Source organism: Nycticebus coucang, chromosome 11 (genome assembly GCF_027406575.1).
Source record: "Nycticebus coucang isolate mNycCou1 chromosome 11, mNycCou1.pri, whole genome shotgun sequence".
In the NCBI taxonomy this organism is placed as follows: Eukaryota; Metazoa; Chordata; class Mammalia; order Primates; family Lorisidae; genus Nycticebus; species Nycticebus coucang.
Genome location: NC_069790.1, coordinates 103,319,844 through 103,347,570, shown reverse-complemented (window position 1 = coordinate 103,347,570; position 27,727 = coordinate 103,319,844). Strand labels below are relative to the sequence as shown.

At 52.4% G+C, this 27,727-nt stretch overlaps 1 protein-coding gene across 1 annotated transcript in view; it reads left to right on the top strand.

The window, feature by feature from the left end:
* The window catches only part of PLXNA4 (plexin A4), a 442,851-nt gene that overhangs the window by 395,300 nt on the left and 19,824 nt on the right, over positions 1–27,727 (top strand). The window contains exons 25-30 of the mRNA XM_053553499.1: positions 8,305–8,464; positions 19,783–19,886; positions 20,393–20,492; positions 21,617–21,807; positions 22,641–22,810; positions 26,696–26,908. Coding sequence (XP_053409474.1) covers positions 8,305–8,464; positions 19,783–19,886; positions 20,393–20,492; positions 21,617–21,807; positions 22,641–22,810; positions 26,696–26,908 — 938 coding nt within the window. The remainder of the gene's footprint in view (positions 1–8,304; positions 8,465–19,782; positions 19,887–20,392; positions 20,493–21,616; positions 21,808–22,640; positions 22,811–26,695; positions 26,909–27,727) is intronic.

Genomic DNA, 27,727 nt, shown 5'->3' with positions numbered 1-27,727 from the left:
CTGAACTGGGAGCCTGCTAGAGCGCTAGATACTTACCTAGGAACCCCTCTAGAGCACCAGATACTTACCTGGGAGCCCACCAGAGCACTAGATACCTACCTGAGAGTCCGCTAGAGTGCTAGATGCCCATGTGGGAGCCCAGCAGAGCACTAGATACTTACCTGGGAGCCTGCTAGAGCACTAGACGCTCCACTGGGATCCCACTACAGTGCTAGATACTTACCTAGGAGCCCACTACAGCACCAGATACATATCTGGGAGCCCACTAGAGCACTGGATGCTCATCTGGAAGCCCACTAGAGTATTAGATACTTACCTGGGAGGCTGCTAGAGCTTTAGAAACTTACGTGGGAGCCTGCAAGAGTCCCAGATACATACCTGTGACCCTGCTAGAGCACCAGATACTTACTTGGGAACCTGCTACAGAGCTAGATACTTACCTGTGAGCCAACGAGAGTGCTAAGATACTTACCTGGGAGCCTGCTAAAGTGCCAGATACTTACCTGGGATCCTGCTACAGCACTAGATACATACCTGTGAGCCAACGAGAGTGCTAGATACTTACCTGGGAGCCTGCTAAAGTGCCAGATACTTATCTGGGATCCTGCTAGAGCACTAGATGCTTACCTGAGAGTCTTCTAGAGTGCTAGATGCCCACCTGGATGCCCACCAGAGCACTAGGTACTTACCTGGGAGCCTGCTAAAGGATTAGATGCTCACCTGGGAGCCCACTTGAGTGCTAGATACTTACCTGGGAGCCAGCTAGAGCCGTGGATGCTCATTTGGGAGCCCACTAGAGTGCTACTTACCTGGGAGCCTGCTAGAGTGCCAGATAATGACCTGGGAGCACACTAGAGCACCGGATGGATGCTCATCTGGGAGTGCCAGATAAGTACCTGGGAGTCCACTAGAGTGCTAGATACTTACCTGGGAGCCCACCAGAGCACTAGATGCTTACCTAGGAGCCTATGGAGCACTAGATGCTCCATCAGAGCCTGTTAGAGTGCTAGATACTTACCTGGGAGCCAACTAGAGTGCTAGATACTTACCTGGGAGCCCTCTAGAGGGCCGGAAACTTACCCAGGAGCCCACTAGAGCATTGGATGTTTACCAGGGAGCCCACTAGAGTGCTAGATACTTACCTGGGAGCTCACTAGAGCACTAGATGCTCACCTGGGAGCCTGCTAGAGTGAGATACTTACCCGTGAGCCCACTAGAGTGCTATATACTTACCTGGGAGCCTGCTAGACCACCAGATACTTACCTGGGAGCCTTATAGAGCGCCATACACATACCTGGGACCCTGGTAGAGTGCTAGATACGTATCTTGGAGCCCACTAGAGCTCCTGAAAATTACCTGCGAACCCACTAGAGCCCTAGATACTTGCCTGTGAGCTGACTAGAGTGTTAGATACTTACCTGGGAGCCCACTAGAGCATTACATACTTACTTGGGAGTCCACTAGAGAACTAATTACTTACCTGGGAGCCCACTAGAGTGCTAGATGCTCACCTGGGAGCCTGCTAGAGTTCTAGATACTTACCTGGGAAACTGCTAGACTATTAGATACTTACATGGGAGCCCACTAGAGCGATAGATACTTACCTGGAAGTGTGCTAGAGCACCAGATCTTACCTTGGAGCCTGTTAGAGTGCTAGATGCTTAACTGGGAGCCCACTAGAGCTCCAGATTCTTAACCTGGGAACCCACTAGAGTGCTAGATACCTATCTGGGAGCCTGCTAGAGTGCCAGATATTTACCTGGGAGCCCACTAGAGCACTAGATGCTTACCTGAGAGTCTGCTAGAGTGCTAGATGCCCAGCTGTGAGCCGACCAGAGCACTAGATTCTCACCTGAGAGCCCACTAGAGCACTAGATGCTCACCTGGGAGGCCACTAGAGCACTAGATACTCACCTGGGAGACCATCTGAGCACTAGATTCTCACCTGGGAGCCCGCTAGACCACTAGATGCTCACCTGGGAGCCCACTAGAGCACTAGATACTTACCTGGGAGCCTGCTAGAGCACCAGATACTTACCTGAGTGCCAGTTAGTGTGCTAGATCCTTAACTGGGTGCCCACTAGAGCTCAAGATACTTACCTGGGGGCCCAATAGAGTGGTAGATACCTATCTGAGAGCCTGCTAGAGTGCCAGATACTTACCTGGGAGCCCACGAGACCACTAGATGCTTACATGAGAGCTGCTTGAGTACTAGAAGCCCACCTGGGAGCCCACCAGAAGACTAGATACTTATCTGGGAGCCCACTAGAGCACTAGATGCTCACCTGGGAGCCTGATAGCCAGATATTTACTTGAGAGCCTGTTAGAGTGCTAGGTACTTAACTGGGAGCCCACTAAGGCTCCAGACACTTACCTGTGAGCCCCTTAGAGTGCTAGATATTTATCTGGGAGCCTACTAGAGCGCCAGATACTTAACCTGGAAACCTGTTAGAGTGCTAGATACTTACCTAGAAGCCTGCTGGAGTGCCAGGTACTTACCTGGGAGCCTTTTATAGTGCTAGATACTTAACCCTGAGCCCGCTACAGCTCCAGATACTTACCTGGGAGCCCAATGGAGTGCTAGATACCTATCTGGGAGCTTGCTAGAGTGTGAGATACTTACTTGGGAGCCCACTAGACCACTAGATGCTTACCTAAGAGAATGCTAGAGTGCTAGAAGCCCACCTGGGAGCCCACCAGAGCACTAGATACTTCCCTGGAAGCCCACCAGAGCACTAGATACTTCCCTGGGAGCCCACTAGATGACTAGATACTCACCTGGGAGCCCAAGAGCTCCAGCTACTTACCTGTGAGACCCCTAGAGTGCTAGATACTTACCTGGGATTCAGCTAGAGCATCAGATACTAACTTGAGAGCCTGTTAGAGTGCCAGATACTTACCTAGGAGCCCACCAGAGCACTAGATGCTTACCTGAGAGTCAGCTTACCTGAGAGTGAGCTCCCAGATAACTAACCTGGGAGCTCACTAGAGCACTGGATGCTTACCAGGGAGCCCTATAGAGTGCTAGATACTTACCTGGGAGCTCACTCTAGCACTAGATGCCAACCTGAGATCCTGCTAGAGTGTGAGATACCTATCTGGGAGCCATTAGGTGCTAGACACTTACCTGGGAGCCCACTGGAGTGCTAGATACTTACCTGGGAGCCCACTAGGGACGAGATACTTACCTGGGAGCCCATTAGAATGCTAGATACTTACCTAGGAGACATTAGAGTGCTAGATACCTACCTGGGAGCTGGTTAGAGTGCCAGCTACTTACCTGGGAGCCTGCAACCGTATAAGATACTTACCTGGGAGCCCGCTAGAGCTCCTGATACTTATCTGGGAGCCCACTAGAGCACTAGATACTTACCTGGGTGCCCACTAAAGTACTAGATGCTCCCCTGGGAGCCCACTAGAATGCTATATACTTGCCTGTGAGCTGACTAGAGTGCCAGATACTTACCTGGGAGCCCACTAGAGCGCTACATACTTACCTGGGAGCTCGCTAGAACACTACATACTTACCTGGGACCCCATACAGTGCAAGATACTTACCTGGGAGCCTGCTAGAGCTCTGGACACTTACGTGGGAGCCTGCTAGAGCACCAGATACTTACCTGGGAGCCTGCTAGAACACCAGATACTTACCTGGGAGCCCGCTATAGTATTAGATACCTACCAGGGAGCCTGCTAGAGTGCCAGATACCTACCTGGGAGGCAGCTAAGGTGCTAGATACTTACCTGGGAACCCACTAGAGGTCTAGATACTTACCTGGGAGCCGGCTAGAGTGCCAGATACTTACCTGGGAACCTACTAGAGCACTAGATGCTTACCTGGGAGTTTCTAGAGTGCTTGCTGCCCACCTAGGAGCCCAACAGAGCACTAGATACTTACTTGGGATCTTGCTAGAGCACTAGATGCTCACCTGGGAGCCCGCTAGAGTACTACATACTTACCCGGGAAGCCACTAGAGTGCTAGATACTTACCTGGGAGCCCACTAGAGTGCTAGATACTTACCTGAGAGCCCACTGGAGCACTACATGCTCACCTGGGAGCCCACTAGAGCACTAGATGCTTACCTGAGAGTCTGCTACAGTGCTAGATGCCCACCTGGGAGTTCACCAGAGCTACAGATGCTTACCTGGGTGACCACTAGATTACTAGATACTTACCTGGGAGCCAACTAAGCACTGGATGGTCATCTGGAAGCCCACTAGTGCTAGATACTTACCTGGAAGCCTGGGAGCCTGCAAGAGCACCAGACACTTAGCTGTGAGCCTGCTAGAGCACCGGATACATACCTAGGAGCCTGCTAGAGCACAAGATACTTACCTGGGAGGCCACTAGAATGCTAGATACTTACCCACTAGGGTGCTAGATACCTGGGAGTCCACTAGAGCACGAGATACTTACCTGGGTGCCCACTAGAACACTAGATACTTACCCGGGAGCCCACTAGAGTGCTAGATGCTTACCTGAGAGTCTGCTAGAGTGCTAGAGGCCCATCTGGGTGTCCACCAGAGCACTAGATAACTTACCTGGGAGCCTACTAGAGCACTAGATGCTCGCCTGGGAGCCCACTAGAGTGCCAGATATTTACCTAGGAGCCCACTCGAGCCCTGGGTGCTCATCTTGGAGCCCACTGGAGCACCCTATACTTACCTGGGAGCCCACAAGAGTATTAGATATTTACCTCGGAGCCTGCCAAAGCGCCACATACTTACCAGAGATCCCACCAGAGCACTAGATGCTTACCTGAGAGTTGCTAGAGTGCTAGATACCCACCTGGGAGCCCATCAGAGCACTAGATACTTACCTGGGAGCCTGCTAGAGCACTAGATGTTTACCTGGGAGCCTACTACAGTGCTAGATACTTACCTGGGAGCCCGCTAGAACATCAGATACTTACCTGGGACCCCACTAGAGTGCTAGATACTTACCTGAGAGCCCACTAGAGCACTACATGCTCACCTGGGAGCCTGCTAGAGTGCTAAATACTTACCTGGGAAGCCACTAGAGTGCTAGATACTTACCTGGGAGCCTGCTAGAGCACTAGATGTTCACCTGGGAGCCCACTAGAATGCCAGATACTTACCTGGGAGCCCACTAGAGCACTACATGCTCACCTGGGAGCCTGCTGGAGTGCTAGATACTTACCTGGGAGGTTGTTAGAGTGCTAGATACTTAAATGGGAGCCCACTAGAGCTCCTGATACTTACCTGGGAGCCCACTAGAGTGCTACATATTTACCTGGGAGCCTGTTAAGAAGTGCCAGATACTTACCTGAGAGCCCACTAGAGCACTAGATGCTTACCTAAGAGCCTGCTACAGTGCTAGATGGCCAGCTGAGGGCCCACCAGAGCACTAGATACTTACCTGGGAGCCTGTTAGAGTGGTAGATACTTAACTGGGAGCCCGCAAGAGCTCCGGATACTTACATGTGAGCTCCCCTAGAGTGCTAGATACTTACCAGGGAGCCTGCTAGAGCACCAGATACTTACCTGGGAGCCCACTACAGTGCTAGGTACTTACCTGGGAGCCTGCTAGAGTGCTAGATATTTACCTTGGAGCCTTCTAGAGCACTAGATGCTCACCTGGGAGCCCACTAGAGTGCTAGATACTTACCTAGGAGCTCACTAGAGCACTGAATGCTTATCTTAGAGCCCACTAGAGTGCTAGATACTTGCCCTGGAGCCCACTTGCATACTAGATACTTACCTGGGAGCCTGCTAGAGCACTAGATGCTCACCTGAGAGTCTGCTAGTGAGGTAGATGCCCACCTGGGAGCCCACCAGAGCACTAGATACTCACCTGGGATCCTGCTAGTGCACTAGATGCTCACCTCGCAGCCCACTAGAGTGCTAGATATCTGGGACCCTGCTAGAGTGCTAGATACTTACGTGGGAGCCCAGTAGAGCACTGGATGATCATCTGGGTGTCTACTAGAGTGCTAGATACTTGCCTGGGAGGCCACTAGAGTGTTAAATACTTACCTGGGATCCCACTAGAGCCCTAGATGCTCACCTGAGAGCCCACTAGAGTGCTAGATACTCACCTGGGAGCCCGCTAGAGCACTAAATGCTCACTTGGGAGCCCACTAGAATGCTACTTACCTGGGAGCCCACTAGAGTGCTAGATACTTACCCGGCAGCCCAGTAGAGCACTGGATGCCTACCTCAGAGCCCACTAGAGCACTAGATGCTTCTCTGAGAGCCCGTTACATCACTACTCACCTCGGAGCCCACTAGCGTGCTGCTTACCTGGGAGCCTGGTAGAGAGCCAGATACTTACCTGGGAGCCCAGTAGAGCACTAGATGCTCACCTGAGAGCCTGCTAGAGTGCTAGATGCTCACCTGGGAACCCACCAGAGCACTAGATACTTACCTGGCAGCCTGCTAGAGCACTAGATGCTCTCCTGGGCCCCACAGATGTCTACCTGCAAAGCTGCTAAAGCGCTAGAAGCAACCTGGGATCCTGCTGGAGTTTAGACGCCCAGTTGGGAGCCCGTTAAAGCAGTAGATGTCTACCTGGGAACCTGCTAGAATGCAAAATCTGGGGCACCACCCAGACCTGAATCAGAATCTGTGTCTCAACAAAACAGGGATTCCAATCACACTGGATCTAGAGTGGCACTTCCCTAGCAGAGGACACACCTGGCACTTTGTTCAGAAACTGCCAAGGAGAATGGGGGAAGGAAGCTTTTGGGTGGAGCTGTGCTTTTCCAGTGGCCAGGGAGCCCTGTCCTTCCTCTCTAGAAGGCCTAAAACGTGCCATGGAGGTGTTCTTGTGAGGCCACGCTGAGCCAGGGGGAGAATAGAAATGCCAGGAGATTGCACTCAAATCACAGCCTCTGCCCCATGGTATCCTGGAGGAAGAGGAGGAAGCCTAGCAGAAGCTACGTTCCTGTTGTTCCTGTCGCAGAGAACAGGACAGCAGATGGCCAGAGTAACAGGAAAGATAGACTGAGCTCTTGGTGGGGCTGGAGGAGGGAGCGCTGGGAGAAGGCACATGGGACACATGGTCCAGAGGGCCTTCCACCACCGTTTGCAGTTTAGGGTATTTTGAGGGTGAGACTTTGGTTTTATAGATCCAGGGGATTTTTTTTTTCTTCTCGTCCTTAATGGAATAAGCATGTTCCCGTTTGCACTCGTAGCAGTCTAGTTGCTAATGAAAAGCAGGCGCCCAGGGGCCAGGGCTCTGATTGGCACCACATGGAGCCAGAGGGGGGCAGCTGGGAGGGAGGCTGGTGTCTGGCTCTGCAGACCAGATGGGGCCATCGGGAAGTGGTTATGAGGGTACAGAAGGAGTGAAAGTTACAAGAAGGAGAGAGACACACAGAGGGTTGAAGGGAAGCCCGGGACCAGAGGGATAGACCTTTTGGCAAGGTGCTCCAGGGTGTCCAGGCCCCTCTGCCAGCTCTCAGGTCCTCACTCCCCACAACACCCACCCTGCGCCACTAGCATAGAAGGAGCTCTCTATGAGGACAGCAAGGGAAGAAAAGGCTTGAACTGTTTAAAGGCAAAGCCCAGAACTTTTTATAGGAAAAAAATATTATTTGGTGAAGCAGAGTTTTAACTTTCCCCTAGTCCCATAAAGAGAAATAGAGGCCCTGAGCCAGACAGTAACCTCTTCCCCTAACAAGAGGCTTCAAGTTCAAAGCCAGCTACAAGTTCAGGAATCTCAGGTGGCTTGAACCTGCAATTTTTAAAGGGTGCCTTTTTTGTTTTTGAAGAACACATAAAGCTTTTTATAGATTCTCCAACCTCTAATCAATCCCCCCCCAAAAAAAAAATATTGAAATGAAATCTTTGGACAAAGGAGCCAGATTCCCCTTAGTTCTGAATGTGAGTGTATGAGGAGTAACAAGAAAAAGACTGGTATTCATAGGAGGGTCAAAGGGCTCAGAGGTAGGCAAAAGACAATGCCTCCTATGTGACAGTGACAGTGTATGTGCCTGCATGCATCCATGTCATTTGTTTCAGATGGCCCCTCATTACTGCCACACACTTGGACACAGTCCTCATTGAAAAATCAGGATTTTAGGGAAGTTTTTTCTGACAGGGAGGGAAGCACACAGCTCATACTCCTGCATGGACCTTGATGCCACAGTGTCACTCTGCGTGCCAAGACAGGAAAGGCAATGGGCTCAATGTGAGCAGGGACTACAGTCACCCTCACCCTCCCCAGTCCAGCCCGGACAGGAGGAGCCATTCCTGCCCTGATCCCAAGATGCTTCTAGGAATAGGAGAGCTCTCCCTGCTCCCTATTCCATTGCCTCCTCTCCCCACCTGTCCCCAGGTCCTGAGCTGTGTCAGCCCAGATAATGCCAACAGCCCCGAGATCCCAGTAAAGATCCTCAACTGCGACACCATCACTCAGGTGAAGGAAAAGATTCTGGATGCCATCTTCAAGAACGTGCCTTGCTCGCACCGGCCCAAGGCTGCAGACATGGACCTGGGTGAGTCGGCTGCCCATCCAGGGGTGACCCCATGACCGGTCCCAAACATCTCCTGCCTTCTCCCGTCGGCAGCAGGCAGAGCTGGGGTGCAGGGAGCAGGGGGAGAAACACTGGCTGGAGAGAGCCAAGAGTGCCAGGCCCCCCAGGAGCCCACGGGTTTGCCTTCATGGACTGTGCAGAAGTGGCCAGTGCTGGTCAATGAGCAAAGCGCAGCAGGGGAGGGGGCACAAGTCACCTGGCAGTCTGCCAGCGATCTGGCCCAACACGTGATGCCTCTGAGGTTCTCTGAATGGCTGAGGAGATTTAAAGGTAAAGTCCCTGTGGTCCAGGTCTTGCCACCGCCGTTGTTGTCCCACCAGGCTGTCCCCTTCCTCTCTGTTCTGTGCTTATGATTTTTGCTGAATACCTACAGCTGAGGGATCTGGGTCAGCAACAGAGAATGGAGAGAAAGAATAGAGAGAAATGAACTCTGACAGCCTGCGAGGGAGCGAGATGACATTTCATCTGCGCACTCCACGAACAGACTGCACAGTCTGCACAAGCAAGGGCATGCCACTTAGAGGCAGTGGGGCAGAGGCCTGGACATGGTTGCCTCACTGTTTTGAAAGATGCCATCCTGGGGAAAGCCTCATGGGGAGCCCAGGGTAGAAGAGAGGCCATTCCAGCATCGTGGGTCAGCATCAATACCCCTGGATTAGAGTCCTGGTGCCACCGAGTCCCAGCTGTGTGACCTTGGTCAATTATTTAACCTTTCCGTGCCTTGCCTATAAAGTGGAGATACTAATAGTGTCCACCTTACAGTAAGAATTTGATGAGATGATGTATCTTAATACCTCTTGAACTCAGTGCCTGGCCCACAGCACACACTCAGTGAGTGCAGGCTACCTCTATTACTGTCTGTGAGGGTGACACTAGTGAGGATGCTGAGTGTGCCTGTTTGTTGATGCTGGGCATGGAGAGAAAGGCGTTTCTGTGTGTGTGTGCTTGTGTCTGGGGATTCCTGGCAACAGAGGGTGGGAGGACCTTCCAGAGGCCCCTAATCCATCCATCTGGACTCTAAGCTGCCTTCAGCTAAGCCATCCAAGACAGATGGGCATCTATGCTATTTTCTAAAATCCAGAGGGAATTTTCATCCCTTCCCACTGCTTTGCCCATCTCCCCCAAGTCCTGATGCCTATAGACACTCAGCATCCGGAAGTTCTGCTGACTCCCCTAAATTCTCACTCCTTCGTTTAATCCTGTCTCTTCTTGCTTGGTTCTGGGCTGGATGTGTTTGGCCCTGTGCTAGGAGCTCGGACACTGAGGGAGCGTGGGGGATTGAGGGAACCCACATTCTTCTCCACTGTGGGGGTGTCTCTGAGTATCTTGTTTCTGGGACACGAAGGAAGCCAGTGTGAGATGGGAGGATATCCACGTGTGTGTCTGCAGCGTGGTCCCTAGAGCCAGAGTGGGCATGCGTATCTGCGTGCATTTCATTTGCTTCTGCTGCCAGGAAGACCCCACAGACGCGTGAGGTGAAGGAGCCTGTTATGAACCAGAGGAGAGAGGGTGGTTCCTGGAGGGAAGACCCTGTGTGGAAGACCCACCTCCAAACAAGTGACCAGGGTGCTTCCTAGTGGATTTTCCAGAGACAGCTAAATTTAGTAGGGGAACCAGCCAGTACCCACTGTTGCTTTCTTTTCTTTTTTTTTTTTCTGTGGGACCCAATAGCAGGGCCATACCCTCAGCTTCTCAGGGTCCTTACCTGCAAAATGGGTGGGAGGAGAGCCCTGCCAGAGTTGGGCCAAGGGGAGATCTGGGAGGGGGGACATGCTCACCCTGGAAGGTGACTTTACACAGGTTGTGTGAGAGCACGGAAGCGGCTCCTGAGTGTGGGTGTACGGAGAACTGGGTGACATCCCCAGGGGGTAAGGAGCATATGGCTCCATGAGTCTCCACCTGAACAATCAAGGCTCAACTTTTGCCCTGGAACATCTTCTCTGCCTTATTAGAGAAGGGCAGATGGGTGGTAAACACCAGCAGGTCCTGAGGTGGCTAACATATTTAATGAAGCTCAGAAAGGGGGGAGCTGGCGTTCAGCATCAGCTCAAATCCAAACCAAGGAGGGGCATCCTCTGGAAGCTCCACCAGGGCCAGCCCTTCCACACCTGCTGGGTATCCTGGAGAGAGGCCATCTTACCTCTGGGAGCTGCTGCTCATGATCAGTTGTCCCCACCTGGAAACGTCATGCCCTGAGCTGGAGAGGGAAAGAGGATGCTTGTTGGCTTTAGAAATTGCTCCTTTCAAAGGCCTGGGGATGCAAGCCCAGCAAAACAAGTCTTTTTCTTTTCTTTTAAGAGACAGGATCTTTTTCTGTCACCCAAGCCAGGCAGGAGTGCAGTGGTACAATCATACCTAACTGCAACCTTGAATTCCTAGGCTGAAGCCATCCTCCCACCTCAGCTTTCCAAGTAGCTGAGACTATAGGCATGTGCCACCACACCCAGCTAGTTTTTAATTTCTTTTGTAGAGATGAGGGTCTCGTTGTGTTGCCCAGGCTGATCTTAAATGCCTGGCCTCATATGATCCCCCTGCTTCAGCTTCCCTAAGCACTGAGATTACAGGCCTGAGCCCAGCAAAGCAAGTCTTCAATAAGAAGACCCAAAACCACCTGCTGCCATAGCCATAAACCAACCGGAGTGGAGGCATCCACTGCCAAGGCAGCCACAGTTGCTTCCTGCTGTCCACCATGAGTGAAGGAAGCCCAAGAGCTGCTCAGCAACCAGGGCTGCCCAAGGCTGGCCATTCTCCCAAGCTAGACGTGCACCAGCAGGGAAAAGCCACCTGCTTCCCTGACCGCTCATGCTTCAGGTGCTGTCACATGTGCTGCTAGGGCCACCCCTAGTAGAATAAGGCCACACAGCAGGGGAGAAGCAGAGAAGGGACACCTCAGTAATCTACGCCTCAGGTCCCATCCAACTGGGGAAAGTCTTCGTGCTGTGAAAGGTCTGCTCAGAAACGTCTCCCTGTTGCACTGTGATGGAGAAATTTCCTTTTTTTCTCACTAAAGCCAGAGTTTGGAGCTGCCCCCAAAGCTGGGCTTCTTTTTACCAAAGTCAGATTGCATAATAAGGAAAATGGGGCCTCCTCAGAGGCACAAATGCTTTTTTCACACTATTTGACTCTCGGCCCCCAAGGGGAGAGAGAAGCCAGGGAAGTTGTTCCTATCATGTAGGTGAAAGTGCTTTGAAAGCCTGAGAGCAATTTACAGATGTATGGTGTGATCATTATAAAAAATTAATCTTTGCTGAAGGGGAGCACAGCACATGGGCACAGAGAGGACTCACTCAGCCACACGTGCTGGACAGAGACAGACAGTCGAGCACTCACTCTGTCCTCCCACCCGTCTTCCCTGCTGAGGGCACTGGACAAAAATTGTGTGCCCCTTGCTGAAGCCTAGACCTTCACAAGGCAGGACAACCTGTCCCAGACCAGCTCAGAAGGAAGCAAAGACATGTTGAACTAGCCCTGTCCACTGTCCCTGCCCCTTCCCTCACCAGGCTCTGGACCTGGTGCTGGCCCAGCTAAGCCCTGCCAACACTTCTGTGCCTTGTTCCTCGGAGCTCTTTGGAGTTCTCCCCATCCTCTCTCTCCACCTCCTCACCAGACTTGTCCAGCCATTAAAGAAGCTGGATGGAAACTGTATTAGCAAATGTTTTCCAGAGAAATAGAACTAATGGGATATTACACATATGCACGCACACATGTATATATAGAGAGATTTGTTTTAAGGAACTGACCATGATTATGAAAGCTGGAAGTCCAAAACCTGCAGAGTAGGCTGACAGGCTGGAGATCAGGGAGGAGCTGAGGTTGCAGCCCTGGTCCAGAGGCCATTTGCTAGCAGAATCCCCACTTTCCTGGGGGAAATCTGTCCTTGGTTTTATACAGGCCTTCAGTTGATGGGAGGGGGCCCACCCACATTATGGAGAGATTCTGCTTTCCTCAAAATCCACCCTGATTTAAATGTGAATCTCATGTAAAGAAGCCCTCACAGAACCATCCAGAATAATGTGGCCCAGGCAAACTGACACATGGAATTAACCATCATAAGAACTAAAGTGAAGGACACACGGTCACCTCCACTGCCGTCTCTTGGAATCTGGGGAAGGAAAGCTGTGGCGGGAGAAGTGTCAGGACTATGGCCGGGTTCTCAGCATGGCACCTGCTCAGTTGTGCACGAGGCCGTGTTCACCAGCACCCACAGGCATGCGGCAGGGTAGGTTCCTGCCTGCATCGCTAAACTCTTCAACAAGCTCTATCATAGGAGCCTACTTCATGTAAAGCCCTGCACCAGGCACAGGGACACTGACATGACTGGGAGAAGGGCCTCGTTTCTTAGATCGTGGAGGAGGCTGGGCATTTTTCTCTCTGAGACTAGGGACTGTTTTTGTCTCCTCCCTTTGACCCCTAGAGGAAATAACTGGTGCAATTCTGCCCCCTGCACAGATGGAGGATCTCCAGCTCAGAGAGGCCCAGTGCCCAGGCCTGGGCCACACAGCAGGGAGGTGGAGAGAACACACACTTTAGGCACAGCGTCTCCTCTGCTCCCTGTTTCTCCTCCCCTCTACTCCTGCCTGTGACCTCCAGAAATTCCTCGTGTTTAATGCAAATGCTTTATCAATAGCCCTCAGGACTCCACCGCCCTCTCCCTGTCTTGTGGCTCAAGTCAAGCTGAAAGGATATATTTTTTCAAATAAGTAATTCCTGTAGGCAATAAAAAGATACACTATCTTCTGAGTGAAATATAAAGAGTTCACAGCAGCTGTCTCCCCAGTTTGCATTTTCCACTGCGCCCGATGGGAAGGACAGATAAAGATAATGGATTTCTCTTTCTTTTTTACTTCCCCTCCCTCTCTCCCTGGAAGGTGGAAATGTAACAAATTGGATTGTGAGTGTGTCTGTCCTTTGTGCTTGGTGCCTGGAGCAGGGTACGGGGCTGCTGGGCACAGCTACTGTGACAGAGGTCAGAGCTAGCGATTTTCTCTTGTCCATGCATATGAATGCCAGGGTCACCTTCCCTTCTCCCCACGGAGACCACCTGCCTTTTAAATTCTTCTGTGACCCACCACACTGCCCTGGAGTGATGCCAGAGCCCTATGTTCCATATTCAAGACAGGCCATTAAGCACCAGCTTGTGTCTCCTAAATCAGAAACCAGGGCACAGCCTTCTTTGTGCCTTTGACTCTCCAGACACCCCCAAATCGCACCAGCTGATTGGTGCAGAGCGCCTGTTTGCAGAACCCTGGTGCCTTACATGCAAACGACGCACTTCTACTTAGGAATTTCTTCTAAGCATCAGGTGTCACAGGGCAATCATACTACATTTGAGAATGTGCTGTCACAAGAAAATTACTTTTTTTCAAGAAAACACTTTGAGATGGCCACCTGTCCCACTCCCAGGCCAGTTTTCTCACCTTTTCAGCAGTCACAGCCCGGTCTGCTCATGGCCTCGCCCAGCCTTCTCCGACACCTGCCTGCAGCCCTGCCGAGCAGCCGGGTGTTGAGCTCGCAGGGCGCTCAGCCGCGTGTGCCCTTAGGGTTCCCCTGCTGACCACGCGCGGAGCAGCAGAATCAGGTCTCCTACAGCCTCCTGCTTGGCCCCTGGTTTGGGGGTGGAGGGGGCCCTGTGTAGGGTTCGCGCGTGTCACTGGTGAGGGCCCCCAGGTGAGGAAAGGTGGCCCCGGGAAAGAACAGGCGTCTGGCTGTGCAGTTGGCCGGAGAGGACCCTGTACATTGATTCTGCTGGCTCTGCCTGGCCTGCTGGATGTCCCCTTCCTCCCTCACCCCTGCATCGGCCCTTCCTCTAGCTTCCTGTGATGGGCCTGAGGCAACACGGCCATAGGAAGACTGGACGGGCTTTGTGGCCAAGCCCGCAGGGTCCCCTGTGTGGGGTTAAATGAGGTGCGTGCGCGGGCGTGTGCATGCGCATGCGCCAGTGAGCTCACGTGCACGTCTACGTCATAAGGGCTACAACGTCATGAGGTGCTGAGGCCGTGGGAAGGGTTTACCTCCCAGGCTTGCACCTGCTGGTGGGCCATGGAATGTCCAAGAGCCAGCCCAGCCATGTCCTCAGTGCCAGGCTCTCCTTCCAGGTTGACCTGTAGAGGGTCCCTTCCCTCTCCTAGACCCAGCTTCCCACTGACATCCATGTGCCTCCTCTCATGTGTGGGGACCCTCCCCAGAGGCTGTACAAGTAAGAGCCAGCCTGTCTCCCGAACGTCCCCAGGATCCACAGCCCGTGCTCTGCCTTAGCTGAGGCCCTGCCACCGCTCTGCTTAAGGCGAAATCTCTGGCAGGTCTCCCTGCCTCCAAGCTCTGCTGATGCCGTCCCCTCCTCCACCCTCAGCTCAGCCACTGGACCTCCATGTGTTTCTTCAGCCTTTCCTGTCAACCCTTTCCCATGAGGACTCAAGCTTGCAGATCCATAGACGTGTTGCATACATGCCACCTTTGAGTCTGAACACTCATCCCCACCCCAATGACCCCAGGCCCGCCAGCAAATGCCCACTTGTCCTTCACTGCCCAGCCCTCCGTAGCCTTTCCTCCCGCTCATGCCCACCTGGCCCTAACCTCAGGGCTCTTGCAAGGGCTCATGCTTTGTTACACTGCCTTGCTCAGCTCCATACTGTGTGCAGCTGGCCTATCTAGAAGGTGTCTGAGAGGAGTCCACTGTCCCAGGATTCATTTCAGCCATCCCTGAGCTGAGTGGCTCACATCATTTGATGCCTTGAAGTTATTTTCCAGCCTCTCATTGTGCCCCAAGGCCAGTCAAAAAGTGTCCGGGAGGTTCAGCATTCACCTGGGGGATGCTCCCATGGCTGAGCCATGACATTGTCCAGGGGCTGTTCTAATGTGGCCACCTTGCCAGAGCAATACATGCACTCAGGAAAAAGATTTTCAGGGCTGTTTTTATAGGCAAGACAGAAGGAGCCCATCTGGTGAAAAGAATACCACATCAGGGGTTAGGAGACCTGGGTTCTATTTATTTTCATTGCTGTTATTAAAACAAAGCATACACTGGATGTGCAACAGAGCACAAAATTAGACATAGCCCTCATGCAGGGGCCTCATGGGCTGACCTAATCAGATTTACCACTAAAGAGGGTACTGGGGATGGTCGGTCATGTCTAAAGGTGGCAGGCCTGCCCTTGGCTTTACCCCATCCTATGGTGGAAGTGAGATTCTGTGAACCCAGATATACAGCGAAGACAGTGCGTTGCTCCGGGAATGGGGTGAGGCTACCTACTTTGGCCCTTGACCTTGACCTTTCCTGGTCCATGTTTTACTCAGCAGAGCTCGGTGGCTCAGAATTCTGTTGAGTAAAGGTCATGAAATATCCAAGAGCATTTTAGAAAACTGAGACCATGTCCCTGTTTGATCATCTTGAGACTTCTCATGATGAGTCTGGGGAAAGCAGAGGCCATAACGGGCTTGAATGAGGGTTTCAAGAAAGGAAGAAAAGTAGATAAAAGTGGATGTGAAAGTGTGTTCTGGGCAACAGAGTAAGGCCCACAGGCAGGAAGCAACAGGTGTTAGAGAGTGGCTGTCCTTGTTAGCCTGCGTCAGTTATTGTGTGGGGAGTGTGGGGCTCCTACAGGGTGAATGCCACCCTCTCCCCTCCATTCAGGATTCATCTGGGGGCTGGCTACTAGTGACCCTTGCTTCTCTGCTGCAGGCCCTCGGCTGCCAACACCAGCTGCCCTGCCCTCTAGGTTTCTGTCATCAGGACTGGGTTGGGGATGACACAGAACTTAATGGTTTTGTTTTATTTTCACCTTTCTTGATACTTCAGAAAAATGCACATAGCAATTTTTCTATATGAGGTAACAAAAATAGCAGGCTCAAGAGATCTGAAGGCAAGGCTAAGTGTTCTTCATGATTCCAGCTCACTATCCATATGCCTATATGATATTGGTATTTGGGGGAACATTCCTAATTTTTTGAGATAATTGCCAAAAAGGCAACAGTTGCTACCTTTGTGACTTCCCCTCTTCCCAGTCAGAGGTGGGAGCCTGGACCAGAGGGACCGTAGGACTGGCACACCCAGGAGGCCTCCGAGCCCTTGAACCTATGGCCAAGCATTGGTATCAGAGATGAGTGTGTTTCCTGCCTCCTGTGCCCACCCCGTGCGGGTCAAGTGCATAGCATCCCTGAGGTAGTCTCATAGTGGTGGGGGACATGACCACTCCACCTGGCCCAAATTGGATTTGGTGGAAAGGGAGTGCACAGCTCCAGGAAACTGCCCCCGACTTCTTGTACTCTTAGAGCTCCACTGAGTGGCAACAGCTATCTGCCACCACCCAATCTGTCTGCAGATCAGGGTTTGAGTCCAGTCATCACTGTCCCTCCCCTATACTCTCTGATACACGGTTGTCCCTTAAGGGGTAGGTACCATACTGTAGTGCCGGAGGTGTGTCCACATTTGCCTTCTCCACTACGAAGTCCCAGACCACAGTACTTTTCTCATCTGCCTTTGTGATCTGATGGTCTAGTCCAGTGCCTGACCCCGAAAAAGCCCAGTAAGTGCCTAGGAAAGGGAATTGCTCTTGTCGTGGTCCAGACAGTGCCTGGAGATGGCAACATCTAGTTCCATCTCCTTAATCTTTGTCTTTCACTTTCCTGGTCATAAAATTAGAGGAATGAGTGACACTGATCTAAGAAAGCACTCATTTCTGGCAATGGGAGTGCCTGGCTGTGGTTCTTAGTTCAGATCACCTTTTGTCATGGTTGCTAACAGAGTATCTCACAGTTCACCTCTACCTATAGCCGTGACCCACATGGTGAGGCACAAACACAGGCAGAAGATCCCCCTTTCCCTGCTTGGAAAATAAGCCGCCATTCTCACTCACCATTCCCCTTCACTCATTCATTTGTTCGTTCTACTAACTCATTCATTTAACAAAGGCTTATTAGGTGCTCCCTCCATCCCAGCCCTGCTAGTAGGCATCTAGCAGCATTGTTTGCAAGGACAATCTGTCATTCCTTGGCTACCCTGGGGAGACATGACCATACTCAGCCCTACTTTTTCAGATGGGGGCATGAGACAGACTGACTCTCAGCTGCTTACATAATCACTGGATGTGGCTGAGTGCCAGGGTAGTTGAGTGTGGCTGCACAGACTACACACTGCACAACTTTGAGGGAAATTGCACAACGTTGAAGTCCAGAATCAATCACCACCACGGTCATTGCCTAGTCAGCCAGGCCGTGGGGCTTGTTCAGATCCCACTAAGACATGCTACAGCTCTGTCAGCAAGGAATGCTGTGCAGCTGCTACGTCAGAGGGATGGTTCTGGGCTGGGACCGTCTCCTTGTGCTAGCAAGCCCCACAGCCACGTCAATGGAGGAGATTCCCTCAAGGCCCGACTGGGAGGCTTGGTTTCTAGATCTGTGTCCATCTCATCTTTCTCCCATGCCCAGGATGGGGAAGGCAGGGTGTTGACTGCCTCATGTGGCATGCCCTGAAGCTGGCCCTGTGCTGCTTCCCACACCCAGCCCCGTAAATCCTCTGACCTGACTGGGTGTCGGGCACCAGGCAAGCAGGAGGACCCACTGCCTCAGACCTCACTCCCAGCCAGTCTTCCTCTGGGTCTGACCAGTTGTACAGTTTATCAACTGTCTGGGCAGCTTGAAAATATCTCTCTTCCTTTGTTCTAGTCATTCCAAAATGCATGCATGCATACCTACCTAAAATAAAACACAAAGCACAAGAAACAAAGCAGCACAATAGCAAACACACATGCTGGCGACCAGGTGCCTCAGTGGGGCATTTGCCCTTTGCCCGTGACCTTCACTGCCCCAGGTCCTAATCTCCATGAGTAATTTCAGCGGCCTCAATAGCGCTAAGTGTTGTCCCCAGAAACTTCTCCACTCCAGTGGGAACACACATGAGCCTTAGTTCTCAGTCCTTCGCCCGCCTGATGCTACACTCAGCTCTACACCAGGCAGCTGGGAAGCCGCACAACTGGAGGCAAAGAACTTGGACTTGGGGAGCTTCTCTGCTACTCCTAAAGGCAAGCTTTTCTCTCTCTGGTCATCTTGCCACCTGTGAAATGGGGACAGAAGCACAGGCCACATCAAAAGCACAGTGCAGTGTGGACTCAGTGCTCTCTGTGTTACAGATGTGGCCGGTTGTGGACCCACAGCCCAGCTGTGGCAAGAGGGAAACCAGCTAGGGGATCTGAAAGTGTGTCCCAGTGGGCCACAAGGACAATCAGTCCCTGGCAGGTCAGGCAGGGACTGCCCAGCACCTCGTCCCAGCACCTAACTGCACTGTGAACAAGCCTGGAGCCCTTTATGCACATTTCAGAAGTACAAGCATCTGCGAGGCACTGAGCAGGGTCCTGGCTGCCTGGAAACCAGATTTCTGGCTTGTTGGCTGGAACACATGTTGCATTTGAACTGAAGAGGCCGTTTTTCCTTTCTGGTGTGTGTCCATGAGAACGGGTGTGTGTGTGCATGTGCACATACATGTGTGTGGACGTGCACAAGAACTGATGTGTGTCTGATGGACACCTGGATTTCTGTGTGTGCATTTCAAGATGTGCACTTCCCCATCCATGGGAGGTTTGTGCCAATTATGCTGGTGTGGATTTGGCTGATGAGAAACACGTGTGATCTGCCGGTGAGCCCACGTGTCCCGGGTGTTTGGGCCGTGAGAAGGCCATGGGAAGTCAGTGTATCCTTCCATCAGTTAATTAGATGTTGGATAGCTGACAAGGTTGGTGTCACCCACAACTTCATGGAGATGGAAGTGTTACTGACCCCGAGACTTGGCTTTGCTGATTTTTCCATTCACCTTCTCCCAATCACCCGAAGTCACCCCTGGAATAGGAACAGGGGTATGCAGTGACTGAAGCCGCACTCTTGATTTATCCAGCTGCAAGTCCTTAGAACTGAGCAGATGAGCCTTGCCCTAGTGACAGCGCACCTTGTAGTAGCTTAGTGCCCTGTTCAGGGCTCAGAGCTTACATGCCTCATTCACTCCGGGGCTATTAACTGAGCCTCTACCTACTTCTTACTGAAATGGCCACTCACAGAAACACGTGGGCAGGGAAGACAGGATTCGCTAACCTCTTTTGGGTCACATAGTTTGTTGGGGCCAGAACTGGAACTCGGGTTCCCCCTGCATTGAGAGCTTCTGCATCCTGCTGTCAGAGGCGCACGCTCTGGCGCTTGTCTGTTGATGCTCCCGAGATGGTGCTGTGCAGGAATCCCCAGAGGCCCTCCAGGAGGGACCGGAGGGCCTCTTTGAGCCTCCACCGCTCTCCCTGCAGAGTGGCGACAAGGAAGCGGGGCCAGGATGATCCTGCAGGATGAAGACATCACCACCAAGATGGAGAATGACTGGAAGCGGCTGAACACCTTGGCCCACTACCAGGTGAGGGAAGGGCCTCAGGGGAGAAGTTGGCCAACCACAGCCCCTCACCTAGAAGTCTCAGTCCTGGAATAACAGGGTCAGCCCAAAGCTAGTCACCAAACCCCAAATCCCTTGTTCCCTTAGTGACCCAGGGGAAATTAATGTCACCCAGCCAAGAAACCAGGGAGCCCCGCCCTCTTTGGAGGCAGCACGCTGACCTGCATGTCTCCCACGGGTGTAGACAGAGTCCACATGGAAAGGTCCTCCTGGAGGTTCCGCTGGGCATGAAGGCTGGGTGGTCTCCCAGGGAAGCACTGGGGCCGAGACTGCCAGAGGGGCTCAGAATGCCACTCAGGATTCAGGTTTGTGTCTCATTTTGCTCCAAGGAAAAACAACAGCCTCTGAAGTCCTGTCATTCACCTGTAAAGCACCAATAGCCGCTTAGACCTAAGTCAATCCAGACTTATCTGTGTTTTCTGGGGTGACAGAGTGCCATGCCCAGGTCCTTAGAATCCTTTTCCCTGTAGGTGCCTGATGGTTCTGTGGTGGCTTTAGTGTCCAAGCAGGTGACAGCCTATAATGCAGTGAACAACTCCACAGTCTCGAGGACCTCAGCAAGTAAATATGGTGAGAGCCCACTGAATGTCCTCGGGGGCCAGGATGTCCTGAGCAGCTGGAAGGCAGCAGCGCCAGGCCGGGGGGAGGGTGAGTCAGGCAGGCAGAGCTTTAGAGGGATGGGCCGGGAGGGCAAGAGGGTTCTGGTTCCAGTTGGCCCCTCTGATGCCTAAATATCATCAAGCAAAAGAGAAAAATATAGCCTTCAGGAGTGTCTTAGAGTCTGTACGATGCTTTCCCTTTTGTGATAGTTATTATCTCGCATCACGTTCATAACAATCCAGCGAATTAAATAATTATTATTTCCCCCGATTATGCAGATTAGTAAATTATAACTCAGATACACAGAGGCTAAATGACTTTTAAAAGTGACACTGCTGTCATGCAGAGGGGGAAGGTACAGACCCGGGCTGTGCCTGTGGCGCCCCGCCCTGCCACCACCTGTGTGCTCTGGAGCCAGACATCTGATCGCTCTGAGCTTTGGTTCTCTTATAAGCAAAATAAGGATTGAAAAAACTACCAAATTCACGGGATCCTTCTGAATAACGAGTAGGTAAATACATAGAATGGTGCAGAAGGCCATCATCTCCTGTTCCTGCCCACCTCCCATTTCACTAGAGTTCACAAACACTGGCAGGACCTTCAGGGAATAAATGGGAAAGATTGGCCCAGGCCAGAAGGGAGGAGGTAGGTGAGCAGGCTACTAGGGGATTATTCCGCTGGGCGACGTTTATTAAGGGAGACAGGCTTACCTGCTGTTAAGTACCTGTGTACTTAATTGGCTACATAGGACACGTCCTAAGACAGGACTTGAGAACTCATGCGGGGAAAAGTGTAAAGAAAGTACAAGCTTATATTTTTACAAATTGAATAATTAAGGGCGGGCACATCGCCAAGTATAGGAGGGCCGGAGCGGGAATCTGAGGAGCGGAGAAGCCACAGATAGTTTCTTGGAGGTGGCGGGAAGGGCTTACTAGTCTCAGGGACTGTACCAAACCTAGGCAGGGTGACAGTGCCAGAAAAAGGTGACAAGGATAAGACCAGGGTCCTACTTAACAAGAACATGAGGAGCCTCGTGAGGTGCTAGGCGAGGGCTGTGTGGCCTCACACATGTTGGGGGGTCCTTGTCCTGGCAGAAAACATGATCCGGTACACGGGCAGCCCCGACAGCCTCCGCTCGCGGACACCTATGATCACTCCCGACCTGGAGAGTGGGGTCAAGATGTGGCACCTGGTGAAGAACCACGAGCATGGAGACCAGAAGGAGGGTGACCGGGGAAGCAAGATGGTGTCTGAAATCTATCTGACACGGCTCCTGGCCACTAAGGTATCAGGTCTGAGAACAGGGCATGGGACCCCAGGCCTACGGCCTCCACCAGCCCACAGAAAGGCCGGGGCTGGCCAGCACCTAGTGTTGGTGCCTGCTGTGTCGCCTGCCCTGCTGCAGTCCCAGCACCAGGCTCAGAACCCTTCTCACCTCGGTGCTCCAGCAAACCCTGCTGCTTCCTCAGTGCTGGCGTGCACCCTCGCGTTGTATGTCTACCCTTCTCTGTGTCCGATCGCGAACGCTGACGCACCGCCTGCGTCTCTGCCCATTCTTCCACCATGCCTTCCAGAAGGATTAAAACTTCTCTGGGGTACCATATGTTTTCAGTCCAAGGGGTAGAAGTTGGGGGTCCATCTGGGACTACACAGGCACCATTTCTAACCCACAGTTCCAGTCTTCCACTCCCGAGTCTGGGCTCACTCGGCTCTGCTCTCTACAGAGCCAAATGAGTAACCATTCATTAGCCTGTGTGAATAATGCCCAGACAAAAGCAGCAGATTGTGTTTGTCTGCGCCGACCAAGGGAGTGTTCATTAGCATTAGTGAAAAGTGCTAAAATAACACCGCCAGAGGGTGTTAAACCAAACCGCGTTGCTGGCAGAGGAAGACTCACTCAGGTCCAGTCATCAGTGCTAGGTCTCTTTTCCATGTGCAGGGGAAGGTGAAAGCTGTTAGGGACAGATGAAGGGAGGGGAAGATGTAACACACGGACTTGCCCCGTTTTCCCCAAGCAGGGCAGGCTGTGCGCTGTCCCCCGCTCTGCCCCGGTCTGCGAGGCAGGTCTGAAAACCTGTCCTCAGAGCTGCGTGTCCCCCTCTGTGTCCCCCTCCCCAGGGCACGCTGCAGAAGTTTGTAGATGACCTCTTTGAGACCATCTTCAGCACAGCGCACCGGGGCTCTGCCCTGCCCCTGGCTATAAAGTACATGTTCGACTTTCTGGACGAGCAGGCGGACAAGCACGGCATTCACGACCCGCATGTGCGTCACACCTGGAAGAGCAACTGGTGAGTGACAGGAGGATGCGGGCACCCGAGGAGGGGCCTGAGTCAGGCCCTTGGAAGGAGGCTGGTGGGAGACCACCTGGTCAGCTGGGAGCCTGCACAGACCCATTATCTGGCCCTCCCCATCCTCTCTCACTTCCCTCTACTCAACTCTGTCTGAGTATCCTTTTTTACCTATCACTTATTTAATCCATTAACGAACATTTACTGAACCCACTAAATGCACAAGAAATAATACACCAAATGTCACGGTCTGGGCACTGTCCCATCCGGGTGTCTCCTGGGTGCCCGGCAGCATGCCTGACACTGCGTGAGAATCATAGGCTGATCACGCAGGCCTCTGCCCTCGGTGAGCCGACAGACGAGAGTCAGGGGCCAGCAAATCCCCTCTGTGCAGAGAAACGAATACTGTGGTGGCAGATGGGTTGTATGCAACTGGAGTGTGGGACAGCCATGTCTGTCTCACAGGCACACAGGCAGAGCATTGACGCTCACCCAGGGGTCATCCAGGTAAAAGGGGGCGTTTCTACTCTATTCAAGGAACTTCTCACTCCTCTTTCATTTAACTTCTTTCCCAAGCCCTTTTTAGAGACCTGCCCTCAACTACTTTGTCTTCCTTTGAGGCGACAAGATTCTCCGAGTACTAACTGACACTCTGGGTGTAGCCCTGCTGGTCCCCTTTCTCCTTTTAACATATGTCATCCTTCCCTTCATCTGTGAGTAATTTGTATTTCAGGTGGAAATTGCAAGGTCCCACATCAGTGTTCAGCACTTGGGATGGAACCTTGCACAAAGCTGGGGACTCAGTAAATACTGCGGAGAGGCAGGGCCAAAATGGTGTGTGGGGGAGAGTTCCACCTCAGGCCAAGCCAGCCCGTGTTAGTCCCAGATTGTTCTCCCCCCATCACTTTTTTAAGGTAGCAGGTGTGCTGCCCGGCACCTACCACCACTGGGACTGGCAGGGCACTGGGGCTCAGCCAGGTACCCCACCAACTAGCCCTGGGCCCCAAAGCAAAGCGCAGGTTTCACGGAAGTCAGGCTGTGGGAGTAAAGCTTTATTCAGTGTCCTGGGCTCTGGCTCCTCTTCACCCCTCTGCCCCCAGGCAAGAGTAGAGTCTCCCTACTGACACTGAGAAATCAGGCAGGAACAGGGGTCTGGACTGCAGCAGCCAGGAGTGGGGTTTGCTCCCTCATCAACTCTTGATGAGGGCAGATCTTCCACGCCACGGTTCTTCCAACCTGTCTGAAATAAGACTCAAAGTCCAGCTTGCCCAGTTGGTCCAGTAACCGGGGTAGAGCAGTGTCTTCCTTTGAGAGTCCATCCGGGTCTGGTCTCTCCCACTGCCCGCCTCTAGGTGAGGCAGGTTAACCCTCTAGATTAACTCTCCCATTCTTCTTAGCATGACTCTTGGGGCTCTTCCAAGGGGCGTATCCCTGGCCTACCCAACCTGCCATTTTCTATCTGAGTGTTTTCCCACTTTCCACCCTATTGAATGTCAGCAGCCTTTGTGATAAAAGCAATGTGCTGCACAGACTTTCTCCTGGTCCTAGCCGAGAGAGCTGGCTCTTTCTGAATCACTGCTACATGCTCTTACTAGCCCATAATAGAAGTGTCACCTAAAGTGGTATCCAAATAATTTGTTTCAGCCCATCCCTCCTGCTTGGGGAAGGCCACCTCCAAAGATGCCATAATGTCCTGGGGGTGAAGGCAAGTCCTCCCAGTCTTGCAAGGACTCATGTGTCATCACAAAGAACTCCCAGTCTGCGTAAAGAAATCTCAAGTAGTGGGCAGCCATGCTGTGCTCATGTCCTGTCAAGGACACTTCCCCTGACCCTGACCTGATCCTTGCTAGCTGGGCAAGAGACAATTAGTCTGGGAATCTTGAGATTTGCATATCCACTTGGAGTTAATTGTCCCTGATTGAAAAGAGATTGTTTTTTTATTCCTGGCTCAAGGTATACCCCACCCTTTCCCCACCCCCTCCTTCCAAGTTCCTTACCTTTTCTCTTTTAAATAAACCTCCTGCTCATTTAGCCTGAGTGGCTGCAATCAACCAGAGATTAGTGCCACCACTAATGTTAATAATATGCTAATGTTTCATTAGTCAGGAGTCTCCAGTGGGTGCCGTGGCTTCCCTGTTCCGTGTGCCTGTCATCATCACAACTGTCTTAAGGAACAGGAGTGTAGGAGAGAAACAACCAGTGGATGGGGTGTGGACCCCCAGAGTCTCTATTCTGGGTGGGATTTCTGGAAAAACAGGAGTATGTGGGCGGAGACTTCATTAACAGGGTAGTCCTGGGTCCTTCCTTCAGGGCCCTGAGCCCAGCTGCCGTGGTCTCCCCTTTAGGAAGGTGGAACAGCTGTACCAACGGCATCCTCACCTGTGTGTCACGCCTCTTGAGCTGTCCCTGGACACCTTCCCATCACCTCCGCTCCTGGATTTCCAGTGATGCAGCAAGTGCCACTAAACATTGTCCCATCTCAGTGCTGCCGGCCTGGGTCCTGTGCTGCATACTTCGTAGGAACTCAACACATACTTGGCGATTGATCGGCAGTCTTAAATCTCAAGTCCCACTGTAGTTACGGCATTAGTTGTGTGTCCATACTGGCTGCTGGAAGATGCAACAAGTCCAGAAATACTGTACTGCTCTATTGAAAAATGTAACTCAAAGAGTTTCTGTTCTAAGAGGCAAACTAAACACAACACACATTGTAACTATTATCAACAGCAGGAACTACCCAAACAGCAAGAAGATACCAGAGGAAATGGTGGAGGGAGAAGTGGGAGCAGAGGGAAGGAAATAAGCCAACCCTCCCTTGGCACAGGCCCTTCCTCCCCTGCGGCTCAGTGGGCTGGATGGAAGTCACGGGCTGGGACAGCTACCAGGGAGACGGTCAGCAAAGGGGGCTGGGGTGGGTTCTCCCAATGCCCCAGACTCTCTCTAGCAACAGACTCACGGCCCCGGAACACAAAGCACAGCCTCCCCTCTGTCCTTGTTTGTGCTGACTGGCTCCTGCTGCAGGCCCACCTCTTCCCCTGCTCCCCCTGCCCCGCTGAGATCCCCTCTGGGAAGGCTTTGCAGACACTGCCCTCTGGGAACACCTAATGCCTCCCGGGGTCCCAAGTTGAACTCCACACATTCTCCAATCTATCTCCCATGATTCTCCAAGCATATATTGAGTCTCCTGTCTGTCTTCCCCACACACCCACCAGAATGCAGGCTTCTCAAGGGCAAGGACAGAGGGGTGTCATATTCACTGCCATGTCCCCAGTTGCCAGCACAGCTCCTGGTAGACAGCATGTGCTAATAGGAAGAAGGTGTTGGGGGGAGAATGGGACATGATGGGGCAGCTGCGGTGGGTGAGCGTGGGTCTCTAAGTGGGCCAGCTTAGAGATGACAAGTCAGTGTGCTACCTGGAAACACTTAGCCTCAGGACCTTTCCTCCTGGGAATAAGCTGACAGGATGCAGGAGAGAGGAAGTGCGTGGCTTCTGCCAAGTCACATGGTGGGTGGCAGAGACTCAGACTTGAGGCCTGGAGTCCAGGTGATTAATTGGAGTTTACCAACCAGAGGCTTCTGAGTCAGGCAGAGGGCAGACAGCACAGAGTCACAACGTATTGTGGCCACTTCCTGTGCTGGGAGAAGATTGTGAGCCTGTGGTCAAGGCAGGGCATCACATCCCCTCCAGGTTCTGCTGGCGTGTCTCTGGATCAATTATCCATCCTCAGTTTTCTAGAGGAATTGGAGCCCTGCAGACCCACGTTACCATACATCCCTGGCCTAGAGAGGACTCCTGAGCCCTGTTAGTTCCCCAGCCTTCCCTCCCCCTCCAGTGGCAGTCCACCAGGCCATCTCCCTGACAATCCTCTGCTTCTGTCCACGCAGCCTGCCCCTACGGTTTTGGGTGAACATGATCAAAAACCCACAGTTCGTGTTTGACATCCACAAGAACAGCATCACGGACGCCTGCCTATCAGTGGTGGCGCAGACCTTCATGGACTCCTGTTCCACGTCAGAGCACCGGCTGGGCAAGGACTCGCCCTCCAACAAGCTGCTCTATGCCAAGGACATCCCCAGCTACAAGAACTGGGTGGAGCGGTGAGTGCTGGGCCAGAGAGCACAGAATTAGTCCTCTTGCCTCAGGAAAGGTTCCCACCCCCCAAAATGGGCTGGTGCTTCCAGACTGGTTATGCTCAAAGCCTGATTCTGCTGCTGCACCCCCAAACCTTCCACACCTCCAGTGTTGTCTGTTGAGACAAGAACAAGGACTCCTGGCCAGAGGTCACCGCGTGCTCTGCTTCCCCAGTGGCAGGCCCCAGATTTCAGAGGCTGAAATGCCTTCAAGGGTGCAAATGACTTCTAGGTGAGGAGCAAAATAAATAAATAAAAACCTGTGATCATAAGACTCCAAGAAACCCAACAGCATCTTGCCATGGAAAGGCTGGGGGCCTCTGCCCTCTGTGGTCTGTCAGCAGTTCCCAGCCTTCTGTGGGATATCATTGTCCCTCTCTGAACAGCTTCTCCCGGTCCCTGCCCCTGAACACTCACACCAGGAGCTCTGAATGCCCCGGGTCTTGCAGGGGCATTGTGTTGTTCCAGCCATCCTGCCCGTGCTCGGATCACAATGTCTCTCAGTGCCCCCATGACCAAAGGGCCATCTGTAGCGTCAGAGCTGGGCTTTCCTGGGCAGGGCTAACCCATGGTAAGGAACACTAGTGGGCCATGTCAGTGTCATATGCCAAGGACCTGAGCTAAGAAACCATCTGAAATTTTATTTCTTTATTCATAACAGTAGCCCTATAACATAAGAGGACAGGAATTAAACCTTTTATCCCTATGAGGGTGAAGACATATACGTACTGAATGGCTGAGTTGTCAGCCCAACATGATGTAAGTGGCCACGATGAAACTAGATCC